This window comes from Athene cunicularia (assembly GCF_003259725.1).
Source record: "Athene cunicularia isolate RWA chromosome 1 unlocalized genomic scaffold, athCun1 chr1_part1, whole genome shotgun sequence".
Classification (NCBI taxonomy): domain Eukaryota; kingdom Metazoa; phylum Chordata; class Aves; order Strigiformes; family Strigidae; genus Athene; species Athene cunicularia.
The window spans coordinates 64,003,735-64,017,473 of record NW_020799091.1 but is presented as its reverse complement, the minus strand read 5'-3'; the positions used below and the strand labels follow the sequence as shown (position 1 = coordinate 64,017,473).

The window sequence follows — 13,739 nt, the reverse complement described above, 5'->3', positions numbered from 1 at the left end:
TGAGGTCTGTTTCACTGGTAAGAACCAAAAGACAGCCTTCCTTACCTAACATCCCTGTATTCACTCTTTGCAGGTAAATCTTGGATCATACACTGGAGATTTAGAATGTAAGAGAAAACTGGAGTAACACCTTGGACTGTTTAAAGTTCCTTGATAACTGCTTTTGGACTGTGCAGATACAACTGCTGTTCAGCAGCAAAGATAAGTTGAATCAGCTGACTCATACACAAGAACCTTGCTTCTAGCATTAGCACTGCAAAGAATGACATTTTCAGTGAGAAAGAAAGCACTCAACTAGACATCCCCCAAATGGGTTTCCCAGGCCCATAAAATTAATTAATTTGCTTGGTTCACAAAGTGTGATACAATTAGAAAATATTCACTGTGTTATCAACTGCTCTGTAGTAAGCACCCACATCCCCTTACCACACAAGATTTGTCAAGGCATAATCCCTCAGAGAAGGAGAAAAACCAAACACACACACTTAATATTTACCATACGGTTTAAGTGTATCCAGGAGCCATTACCACAGACAGAGCAGTTATTAGACTGTAAATTGTCTTTGCAGTGACTCCCTAGAGTTTGTGGAAGCAACAAATCCAGACTCTGACAGCAGCCTGAAGAGTGACTGAGCCAGTTCAGTAACCTGCACTTTCAGGTGAGAGCAGAGGATGTGATCTAACAAAAAGTTTTAAGGTAGAAGTATATGGAAAGTAGATGGAAGACCTGTTCTGAAGGCATGAGTAATACATGATGGAAAGCCAGGATTGAGGAATATGGGATGAAAAGATAGGACATTAAGTGTGAGATTTTAAACAGAGAAGCTGGATTGGAGCACTAAGATTGCCCTGACACGCTGAGGAGTAACATGATTGAAATAAGGAGATGTATACAGATGTAAAAAGAGAGTATACAGGTTAAGATACTGGTTTTTGACTCTCAAATTACCAAGAGCTATGGCAAATTATTAAATCAAAGCAAAAAATCTAGGTCCTTTGTAGTGTAGATGCAGTATCCTGAGACAGTTAATTCTAGGTCTTGTGATGAGAGGAAGTTAAATGTTCTAAAATAACCCTAAAATTAGAAAAACCACAGAGCTTGTTAAAAATGCCCATGCGCGTTTTATTAATAAAAACTAACAGTGCCAAGGTTAAACAAGTCAAACAATTATAGTCTCTTTATATTCCATAAAATATTACAGAAAAGTTTATTTGTGTTTCAATAAAAAGACTACTGTCTTAGAATAGGCAGCTGACAGTATTTGTGCAGTTAATTGTTTGTGAATAAATTTAAAAAGACTACCACCTGCCCTGAAATTCCTTTTATAAAAATGAACTATTAAAAATGATTGACAAATTTTGAGTTAAAAAACTTAAAACATTCTCTATATTTAATTTCAACTTTATAATAGATTACAGGAAGATGCTTATGAAACAAATACAAACATTTGTTTCAGTACATGTCTTTATATGATAGACTTATAAGTATGTAAACAACTATATAATAAAAAGTTTCCAAAGTCTGCCTGTAAGAAATCAGGCAAATTTTACCATAAGCAATAAATCATTCCAAACCTTCAAGACATTTTATATAGCTGCACCAACTGGCAGTAAACATTTGCCAAAAACTTTGTAATTCATATGTCCCAACATACAGTGAAAAGTATATAAACTTGATGGAATCATAATGTTAGATATAATTTAAGGGAAAATAAGTTCATAACAACATTTCTGGAATTTAACATGTAAAAAAGTAGGACGTATCTTTCTTGTTTGGTTCTTTGGACACTGCGTGATTAACAAAAAACACTACTACATTAGCACACTATCCCTCAAACAGTGGCATAATCAAAATACACTCCAAATAAATGGCCATTCAGTGTATTCATTTTCCACAGAAGGATAGCATTTTATTTCTCAATCATGTGTCTACATTTTTTTTTTTTTTTTTTTTTTTTTTTTAGCAAACTTCGCAAGAACATTTGGGGCAAAATCCATTTTCCTTCAAGTAAAAAAAAACCCAAACAAAAAACAACCAACAAACCAAAAACCCCTAAAACGAGAGTAAATAAAGGCTCTGCATTAACACACTGGTATCAAAAACACACATCCACACCACATTTAAAAATATCCTACATAAAACAATCCTTGTTTGCTTATCAGAGGTGCAATTTCTAAACTCAGAACTGCTTACCAATATTCTCCTTGAGGGATGGGGCAAAGTAATTTGAGACACTTCTCCCTAGAACAATTTATTCCTGAAGCTTGCTGAATTTTAACAAAAAAAAAGTCTACAAGAAAAGGGCATCAGTCGTCATCATCATTTTCATTAAAATCGTCATCGTCGTCATCGTCATCCCCGACATAAGAAACTGGTGTTTCAACTCTGGAGCCACTGTACTGAGATCCATTGGAACTGGTAGCCAACATCCCATCTCCACCATTAGAAAAATCACTAAGAAAAGGAAAGAGGACAGTTGCCATTGTTTAATTATTTTTCCCAGTTTACTGTGCTCTTAAATAGTCATACATCCATTCCTTTAATGAATCTGCCACTGCTACTTTATAAGCTGTCTTTAATATATGTCTAAGTTGTTTCTCAAAAGCAGAAACAGATAATTTTGAAATGGTTATTAGTATGTTTTTTCCTTGAGGTTTAATATTAAGATTAAATTCTTTCACAGGCATGTTAGAAGTATTCTTTCCAGGTTCCTTCTAAAGCACATTCAGTGTTAAGGCTACACAGCTATCTAAATCCTTTAATATTTTTACATAGCACTGGACACTTCCATCACGAGAGAATCATGTCTTGCAGAAGCACTAATCTTGATTCAAAGACTTGGAAAACATGAGGAATTAATAGCTTCTCCTCAATTCCTTGTTGTAGCAATGGTAGTTTGCCATGTAATATCTGCTGTATTTTTAACTTGAAATGGTTTTCTTCTCATTATGCTTTTCTTTTTTAGCTAAAAAACCACAAACAAACAAACACACACCACATCCTCTTCAGCATCTCATATTTCTCCCTGTGTGAGAGTATCCCTACACTGAAAATCTGCCTCCTGGATCAGCAAGTAGATTGAGTATCCACTTTCTTCCAAAATACACACACACACATTGTAGATATGGTCTGAAATGTCCTGTTCCTAGATGAATTAACTGTATCCAGAAGTATTTTATTTTAATAGAGCCAAAACATTTCTGCCTCCATTACTACTTGTCATTTTGCCAATCTTTTTTACTGTTTACTTTCTCAATAGTTTGATAATTAAACTTGGTCACAAATTCTTGACAAAATGTTTTTCTAAAAATCACAGAAATAGCATCTCCAGCTTGAAAGACATTCATAATTAAAAACCAGCTTTAAAATATGTTAGTAATTTTTAAATTCTGCTAATGCTCATAATCAGTCATGCATGCTGTTGTTCTATAGAGCTAATTCAATGGTCTATCATCACACAGAATGAGTTTCTGCCCTCCTGTACACTTCTTCAAAAGGAAGATACTAAGGTATAGCAAGACATAGCTGTAGTCAGGTGGCTTATAACAGGTTCTCCATAATTATCTGCAGAAGCAGTTTCAAAAACAAAGAAAAAAAGAATGGGGATTATTCTTGTGTTCCTGTGAACTTTGAAAATACAAACCCAAAAACCTGTCTCCCCTTTTTTTGATAAAAATGGAACTGGATTTTATAACCTGAGTATCCTAGGACAAAGAAACTGGGATGAAGGCATTGGTAACAGCATCTTCAGTCTTCTGCAGACTTTCTTTAGAGAGCTTGCTAAATAAATTTACAGCCTATATTTACCTTGGCAGAAATTTTTGGTACTAGAAAAACTACACATCTTGTAGTTTCCTATTTCCATGAATATTTATATATATATACTATAATTAAATATAATTTGCCACTCCCTTTTTCCAACCTCCTAAGAAACCGAAGTGGTAGTTCTTGTACTTCTCAGCAAGATAATGAACCACAGTCAGCCTCTGATTTTCTATTGGCCTCTGGCTAGTACTGGTCTATTCAAATTTAAAAGTCTTAAAAAATACATGGGCTCTTTAACACCATGTTCATGATCACAGAAGGAACCTTCGTAAAAACAGTAGATTTTATGTACCATGTAAGTTCTGCTTCTCTACAAATATTTTGGCAGTATTCACTCAAGTTTCAATTCCCTAGCACAAAACAGGCAGAATTTCCCACAATTTTTTGGGAAGCAGGAATGGACTGAAGCATAAACCATGCTCCTCACCACTGCTATTCCCATACATCCCTGAGCTTAGCTAGCTCCCTTGCACTTTTTTTTTTGGTCTGGGTTTGTTGTTGTTGTTGTGTTTGGCTTTGATTTTTTTTTTTTTTTGCTTTGCATTCAACCCTATCATCTACAAGAAGTTGAGGGGTTTTTTTAAAAAACTAAATGCTTTAAAAATGTAATGGCACAAGCCCTTTAAAGAAAGCTAGATACTGTATCTTTAGAAGAACCTCTTCCAACTCTGAGAAAGGCAGATGGATGAGAAAAAGCTGCCAGAAGACCGCCTTCAGAGAACAAGAACAAAGTAGTATTTACTTGTCTACAGAAATCCTATCAATACAGGATTTTTGCCTTTAAACACAAATGGCTTAAATGTACTAAAAATTAGGACTTCTGTAAGAATTTCAATGGTATAGCAATTTCCCAGATAATTTACACGGCAGAGCATGACAGACCAGTCATTGCTGCGGACAGAGCTGAAGATCTAGAACTCTTCCCCTCCTCTCCAGCCTCACCTCATTGCTCACTAAAATCATGGAACAGATGCTCCTGAAAGTTAATCTAAAGCATATGTAAAAACAGGGATGTGATCAGGGACAGGCAGCATGGCTTCACCAACGGCAAATCTAGACTAATCTAGTGTCCTTCTACAATGGAGTAAATGCATCAATGAACAAGGGAAGAGCTACAGAAGTAATCTACCTGGGCTTCTGGAAGGCCTTCGATGCAGTCCCCCACAACCTTCTTATCTCTAAATTGGAGAGAGATGAGTTTGATGGATGGACTTTGATGGATAAGAAATTGGCTGGATGGCCAGGACGAAAGAGTTACAGTCAACAGCTCAATGTCCAAACAGAAACCAGTAACAAACGATGTCCCTCAAGAGTCCATACCAGGACAAATACAATTTAGTATCTTCCTAAATGGCAAACAGTGAGATTGAGTGCACCCTCTGTAAATTTGTGGATGACACCAATCCAAGAGGTGTAGCTGATATGGTTGAGGGAAGGGATGCCATCCAGAGGGACTCCTGAAGTTCAACAAATCCAAGGGCAAGGTTCTGCATATGGGTCAGAGCAGTGCCCAGTATCAGTACTGACAGGGGATGAATGGATTAAGAGGAGCCCTGTGGAGAAGGACTTGGGAATACCGGTGGATGAAAAATTGGACACAAGCTGGAAATGTATGCTTGCAGCCCAGAAAGCCAACTATATCCTGGGTTGCATCAAAAGAAGCATGGCCACCAGGTCAAGTGAGGTGATTCTCCTCCTCTATTCTGCTCTTGTGAGACCCCAGCTGGAGTACTGCATCCAGCTCTGGAGTCCCCAGTACAAGACAGACACTGACTTGGTAGAGCAGGTCCAAAGGAGGACCATAAAAATGGTCAGAGAGCTGGAACACCTCTCCTATGAAGACAGGCTGAGAAGAGTTGGGGTTGTTCAGTCTGGAGAAGAGAAGGCTCTTGGGAAACCTTATTGCAGCCTTTCACTAATTAAAGGAAGCTTATAGAAAATAAAAAGAAGTTTTACCAGGGCCTACAGTGACAGACAAAGGGCAGTGGTTTTAAACAGAAAGAGGGTAGGTTTAGATTGGATATATGGAAGAAATTATTTACGATGAGGGTGGTGAGACACTGGAACAGGATGCCCAGAGCAGCAGTCGATGCCCCATCACCAGAAGTGTTCAAGGTCAGTTTGGACGGAGCTTTGAGCAACCTGATCTAGTGAAAGATATCTTAACCCATGGTAGTGGGGGTAGACTAGATGATCTTTGAAGATCCCTTCCAACTGAAACCGTTCTGCAATTCTAGAATTGCCCAGATTGGATTAGTTGTGTTACATACGTAACAGAAATTTAACTAACTTTTCATATAAGGCTGTTTCTGGACACAACAGAAACAAACGGTAGAAAACAAACACTTTTGCAGACAATTTGTTCAGCTAATCAGATTGCACAATTTGAATATTTTTTTTAACAATGTTAAACATTTCAATGATATTAGACTAATTTTACAACTTACAGACCTCACAGAATGACATATTTTTGATTAATGCAACAGCAAGAAACTAACAAGTAAGGGAAAGTGTCTTATAGAGCAAGAGAAAAATAAATTCAGAAATTATCTATGTCCACACAAAGTTAAACACAAGTTATGGTTTATCAATCTACCAGCTTCTGATGCTGTTTAAAACCCAAAGACCAAACCCTTTTTTTTTTTTAAGTTAGACACTAATGACCAAGGGAGAATCTTGTCCATATTGTATCTTTAGGGAAGCATCTGTTTTCTTGTCACAAACTCAAAACTAAACAAAAACAATATATCCAAGATTAATACTACTCAAATCAATTTCTTTTCCACTATCGAGGAAAAGATTTCTTTAATGACACTGTTAAGAACCACCACTACTCAAAGTAATGTCTGAGAATAAACTTAAACACATATCCACACCATATTTAATCAAAACAGAACTTGTCTCTTGAAGTATCTGATCTCCAATTAAGTTTCTTTGATCACAGATTTTGAAAACGTATTGATAATTTAATCTCACCTGGCTGAAAATCTTGTGCCATTTGATGCAGAACCTGATGAAGATGTGACATATACACTGCTGATTGATCCCTGAGCCATTTCTGTAAAATGAACAATACATATTTCAAGAATCCTTCAAAACACACTCATCTGATTCAGTGGAAATCCTTAATCCTTTTGAAGTCCAGAAAAGGAGTCTTGCAACCAAAACAACAAAACATATTGATGGATTATATCCAAATCAGCATAATTTAAAACCCAAGAAGATAGTGCAACAGCAAAATTTCAAAATATATTAAAGAAACATTTTGAAGTGAGCAAGTCAGATGCATTCAGTATTCTTATATAATAAAAATGATAAAACAATAAAATGAAGCCATGACCATGTTTGCACTTACTATCTTTTGCCTATGCAGGTCGATCAACTTATAAATACTGTCCTCTTAAGACTTACACACGGCAAAGATCTACTTGTGTGGTATAACGCAAAACATGCTTCTGCAAACAGCAACAGCCTGTTCTCTATGAATCTCTGCTATTTGTTCCTTAAGTTACACTAAAAAGCATATATATCTGATAAATTCTTAGAAATCTTCACCACAGACCAGTGGAAATCAACGGACCTTAGATGTTTTAATGTTTTTATCTTGAGTCTCATATTAAGGCGAAAAACAAAACAACTCTTCTTGGAGTAACTAACCTGTCACATATGGTTCCAGAGCTTTAGGAACCAAACTCCTTGCAATTTTTAGGTCCTCTGCTGAACAGCTTCCAGATTCTAGCCCACAAGCCATTCCCATTCGTTTTAGTACTTCTATATCATCATGAATTTCAAAAGTATTGTCAAAATTAAATAGATATTCAAACCTGGAGAGGAAAAAGTCTCAGTTAGCTTCAATTACTTTAACTACCTTTCCTGTTTTGGGACTTGCAACATTTCAAAAGCTTAACACACATTAAGCAATCATCTTTACAAGATTTATGTATTTATGTATTTAATAGCAAGTGACTAAACCTGTAATTATACACAGTATATAAATCATTAACATTTAAAAGATACAGTTTTAATCAAACATTGCATGCTTGATAGTTTTTTCTTTACTCCCATTCCTCTGCCTACTGTGCAATTTTTTTTCCATGTTTTTAAGCTTCTCTAGTGCAAGGACAAACCACTGCTACCTTCAGCTTCTATTTAGCAGATGAAAAAACTAGCTTTTTGAACCAAAAGTAGATAGAGAACAGCAGTTCTGAATGTAAAATACGTTTTAAATTCAGCTGGCTGCATTTTATCAAGTTGAAGCCAAAGGAAAACATTATCTGATAAAGTATTATGTAAAACTTCAGCACAGTTGCCTTACTTTGCTTCTAACATCTCTAGACAATGTCTTAAATACATTGTTAAATGTGAACGCAATTATACTGTTTATTAAAAAGCTCTATCAGATTGTTTCTATTCAACATGACTAAATTTAATCTATCTGAAATGCATATTCTCAATCTACAAAAGGCACAAATAAATCTATTTGGATTTAATTTTTAACAAATCCAGGTGAACACTTTGGCATGGAAATACAACTCATAGCTGTACCAAAAGCCAGACAAAAAACTTTAACTCACTTGTCATTTGAAATACTGCAGTCAATCACTGTCTTCTTGCTGGTGTTCACAATAATAAATGGCAAATGGATGACAGAATTGGAAGGTGGCGGTCGATTTGCCTGTTGTTCTGCTTGACGGTTTCGCTGAACAAGGTTCTTGAAGGCAATTTGCTAGAGAAAGCAATAGCGATATGAAAGTATGAATTAAACCTTGAAGATCCTATTAACAAAATGATCCCTCAGATAAAGAATACCAGCAATGGTTGCAGCAAGTAAATGCAGAAAAGGACAGAGAGTGCTCACCATATTCCTGCATGTTAAGATGCAAGAGGAAACACAAATGATAGCCTTGAAAAATACTCCACATAAAAATTTAACTAAGAAAAAAAAAAAACGCACGTTTTAAGAACTACACCAGGACAGTTCGTTGGACAGAGTGAAGAGATAACAATGATCGGAAAAGATATTTTCATATAGCATCCTACTTCCGCTGTGTTTACTATTCCCTGCTAGCTACTGCACTCCACAACAGTTGAATGATTAACACTGTATTTTCTCTGAAACGTTATGCTAAAAACCAGTAAATATTTGGGATTTGAATGCCTGACATTAGGTTTCTGAATTACTGAGCTAACATTAGTGGCTTTACCCTCATATCTTATCAAAACTGCTTTTCAGAACGGAATGTTGATATTTTAAAGATTATCAATTGTAAGAACTAAAAACTTAAGTTAACTATTGATACTCAAGTTACAAATCTTACAGTAGGCCATCAAACTAAGAAAAAAGTATTTTTCTGGTCATGGAGTCAAAGGAAATAAACAGAATCCAAAGCCAACACGGACATTTGATAAAAACCAGACAGCTGTTGACATTGCTGTCCCACAGCTGTCTATATTTTCTTTTTGCACATGCTCCCTGAGATTCTCATTCCTGCTGCATAGATAATGCAACTACTACAGGATACATTCCTGTGAACCAGCAGCACAGTGATTTAGGGAACAGACTACTGCTTCCTGAAGTATACTAGGGGAAATCTGGGAAGGAGTTCAGCAACTGTTTCACAGCGGTTAAGCCACTTACACAGCAGGGGCAGCAACATTCCAGAAAGACAAGACACAGAGCATTATGAGAGATGACCTCTACAGTCACATAATTTTATCTATAGACTCTAACCCAGAAAAACATTATGGATATAAGAACTGAACAGGAAAATTCAGAGGGTACAGTAAGAATTACAGTTCCTGTCAGCATAAATCCCATTTTAAACATACCTGAAACTGCAAAAGAATTAATCATAACTCATGGAAGGTTGCTGGCTTCCCCAACAGCAATAGCCAACAGCATGGTCTGAGCTAAACTACAGTGCAAATTAAAACTGCATATTCTTTATCCTGAAATTCACCTGATCTTCTTAGAAGATTCCCATCCCCAACGGGGATAAAATAACAGGAATACAAATATAAGTTACCTTGCCCTATAGACAAGAGTACCTTGACTGTACCTGTAGAATGAGTTCTTGTAGTTGAGACTGTTTTTGCTTTATTCTTTCAAGTCTTCTCTGTTTCTCCACCTTAAGACAGAAAAAGGATTGGTTAGTTTGTTGGTTTTAAGTAGTGTTTTATATCAACATTTTCTCCCCTTAAAATAATTTCAACACCAGAGAACTGGAGATAGGACATATGATGTCAATCATTAAGTTTCTGCAGATAATTTAAAGATCTAACTATCGAGACTCACATCAGTACTACTGATGGAAACTGTAACAAAGAGCAGAATGAAAATACTGGGGAATAAAGTACAATATATCAGGGAGAGGGTAAAAATGTAGTTGTAAGCAGAAGTTATGCCTCAAAGAATTATCCAGATTCTCTCAAGGAGGCTAAGAGCATGTAGATCAGAACAATAAACCTGATGTAGTCTACTGATATTGGAGGTATTGGAGAAGATACATTCAAGATGCTTAAAGAAATGAAGCTGCTATGGAGCCCAGGTTAAGTCCTCACGGTATTAAATACATACTAAATAATAACATAAAAGATAGGAGACAAAATGGTAGGAAATAAACAGCTTACTCAGTGGAGGAAGCTCACCAGCAGATTCCCACAAGGACTTAATTTACAGACTGTTATTCAAATTATAGAGGATCAGAATAAAGGGATAAACAGCAAGGTGACAGAATGTGCTGACAATGCTGGGTTACCTGGCATAGTAAAAAGAGAGCTTGTCATAAAGCACACCTGAAGTGTCTTGTAGCATTGAGTGATGACATCATCAAAATTATTTTTGGTAAATAGAATGTGGTATGTGAGAAAACAATCCCAGTCATGCAGGTATTAGAAAAAATGACATTCAGTAAAAAAATTAAATTACAGTATCTACAAAAGCCATCAGCTCAGCATACCACAGCAGCCAGAAATTTGAATTATTAGGCAAAGAACAGAGAACAAAACAGAGATTATCACTCCATCAGTATATGAACCTGCACATTTACATCTTGAATTCTGTAGGTCTGGTGTTCCTATTTCAATAAGACTAGCAATCAGGATAATCGATGTTACAGAACAGATTCCATACAAGGGGAATGATGAATAAACTAGGACTCCACAGAAAGTAGAATGAAATAACGGGAGAGAATATGGGAGATATCTATAAACCATGAATAGGATGGAGAAAGTGAATATGGAATGACCAAGTCATCATCACTTCCAACAACAACACCAACACCAAAAAAAACCCAACCAAACCCAAACACATCAGAGGCTATCAACTAAATATAGTATGTTCAAAACCAAACAAAAAGTACTTCATAAGAGACTTATAATGCACCTGAAATGCACTGCCACAAATGACTCAGTATTAAAAGCAAACTTTGTACAAAGCAAAAATCTGTGGAATTAATTGAGGGCTGTTAAATAGAAGGATACTCTATCTGCCTCAGGTTATGCCTGAATCACAACTTATGTGAAAAGATATCATTAGATACTTTCTCCGATCTTATACTCCTTCCTAGGTAACTGCTACTGTCAGGCAAAATACTGGATAGACAAGACCACTGGCCTGAACATCAACTTTTGTTTAGACCTTTAAAATATGCAACAAAATTATTGGAGTTAAAAATTCACATGAATGCAGTTATCTGTTTGTTTTCAATGAACAAAACCCAGAAGTGTACAGAGTTGAAAAAAATGCAAAAGGTATGATAAAAAAAAAAAAAGTAGGACCAAGTCTTATAATTTAGCATTAGAAAATAAGTCAAGTAACTGCCTCCCCACCAAAAAATTACCACAACTCACCTGAGATAATTTTCCTATCACCTACATGTAAACTGCATTGCTTTCCATATTATTTCCAGATACAGACCCACACCCTCTCTTTTTGCATTATTGGGACATATTTTATCAAATCTAATATTCTAATTTACATACAAAGTATAAGTTTAAAAAGACTTAAAATACTAAATACTTGATGGGGAACTCCTCAAACTCCTACATTACCTTATAAACTATTTGGCTTGATTTTTCAGCAGTTTAAGGGTGAAGCTAGGCAGTATCAGATTGAATAGTACTATTACACTTGTGCTCTATTATTCAATGGTTAACAGAACTCTTTCCTCTTCTGACATCCAATTAGTAAGTTCTCATTTTGGTATCAGAAGTTATCACTGTTCCCATTATAAGCACACAAACCTTCACTGTGCATTATTACCTTCCAAGTTGCTATTTTACTTCAGTACTAATATTATCCTACTCTTCTTTGGGACATTATCAATCATGACATCAAAACGAGCTGTATGAGCCACGTTTTCTTTTGTTCCAACATTACTGGCAATGCCATGCTTTGTGAGACAGATCCAAAGAGGTCTACTTGTAAAATCCCTCCAACTAGATGGTTCTCTACTCAACACACAGCACTGTCCAAACTATATCACCTTCCATACTCACAGTACTGTTTATGCCCCAACAATCACTCTCTTACCTTAACTAATAATTTTCACTTGGGATGATAAATATTTAAATAACACTCAGACTGATTAGATACTGACTGGAAAACCAATTCTCAGTATCAAACAAAAATCTCCATAGAATTAGCCCTTTGTACACAGATTTCAAAATGATTTCTCCAGTTTGTCAGCTTCTACACTGATTTTTCAGTCGTGCTGAAGGGAATTTAGACTTATTAAAAAATAAATACAAAGTCTCATTCTATTCTGATAAAGTGAATTGAATTCAGTAGGCCTCAGTAACTTTTTTATCCTGCAAATCTCAGGATACTAAAAAAACCCCTCCTGTCAGAACATGAGTGTCTTTCAGTATAAAACTGAATATTCAGTATATTTTACTTCTTACCCAAGACATGTAGTAAAAACGTCTGACATGTTCTGTAAGATAAATGCCACAAAATACATAAGACCTGCAGCAACAAAGAAGCAGCAACGCATATATATATATATATATATATATTGATCTACATGCAACATCTGTCATCACAGATCTATTATTTGTCTGGCATCTGGAGAAGACAATCTTCCTGACTCTTGAGCACCACTATTGCAATGTTGAAAATACACATTAATCTTTCAGCTTTATTAACTTCCACTCAGAGCCATTTAACATATACTGCAAAAGCTGTGACAGCTGTATTTCTGACACAGAAGAATTAAAAAAAATATATTTAAGCAATCTGGAAGTTTAAATGTGTGTTATGTAAATACAAATAAAAGAGTCAAAGGAACCACACTACTCTACCCTGCTATCTGAGAAGATAAAATGCACACGTTGTATCAGAACATATTAAAGCTGTAAACATTTACTCAAAACACAAAGCCAGTGTGAACTTCCTAATACATGTACCTCTAAATTCTGACATTCCTGAGCCGAGTTAGTAGGTAGACCAATCCATCTGATTTCCTTCTTCTCCTTAGAGATAATGTTCATGGCCATAAGGACATTTAAGGCATCATAGACACGTCGTCTAATATTCTTCTGGTCATAAGCCTGCTGTAGACATAGTGCATTAATCAAAAACATACCTGTGACAAACATATTTGAAAATATATTACAGTAAATGGGTAAACTCAGGTAATGTCTGAACTGTTTCATTTAGCAGTAGGAAAATACAAAAATCTCAAAAGAAATTTCTTTTCCCCCATTCAGTTCACATGTAATTGACCTCCCATATACTTACTGATTCATTTGGTGAAATGTGATTATCAGTGGTACTGAATTCTGCAACCAACTCGTCTGCCACCTCATTGTATGAGGTGGTTCCTTTTCTTTGTACCTTCTCACAAACCTTCATAGAGAAATGACGTAAACCCTTGCCATTCTTCTCTCCTTTTTTGTTCCGCTTCCTAAA

The 13,739-nt window shown here is 35.8% G+C and overlaps 1 protein-coding gene across 2 annotated transcripts in view; it reads right to left on the bottom strand.

Annotated features, from left to right (window-relative positions):
* Positions 1 to 1,102: 1,102 nt before the first annotated feature.
* Positions 1,103 to 13,739, bottom strand: part of TFDP1 (transcription factor Dp-1) — a 47,508-nt gene continuing 34,871 nt past the window's right edge. Inside the window, exons 6-12 of one of the 2 annotated variants that reach the window (XM_026851251.1) lie at positions 13,569 to 13,734; positions 13,235 to 13,381; positions 9,886 to 9,954; positions 8,401 to 8,552; positions 7,484 to 7,650; positions 6,803 to 6,884; positions 1,103 to 2,455 (exon numbers count right to left, since the gene is read on the bottom strand). In XM_026851251.1, the coding sequence (XP_026707052.1) occupies positions 2,308 to 2,455; positions 6,803 to 6,884; positions 7,484 to 7,650; positions 8,401 to 8,552; positions 9,886 to 9,954; positions 13,235 to 13,381; positions 13,569 to 13,734 (931 nt within the window). In that variant the 3' untranslated portion in view covers positions 1,103 to 2,307. The remainder of the gene's footprint in view (positions 2,456 to 6,802; positions 6,885 to 7,483; positions 7,651 to 8,400; positions 8,553 to 9,885; positions 9,955 to 13,234; positions 13,382 to 13,568; positions 13,735 to 13,739) is intronic. The other variant, XM_026851260.1, reaches the window with a different exon arrangement.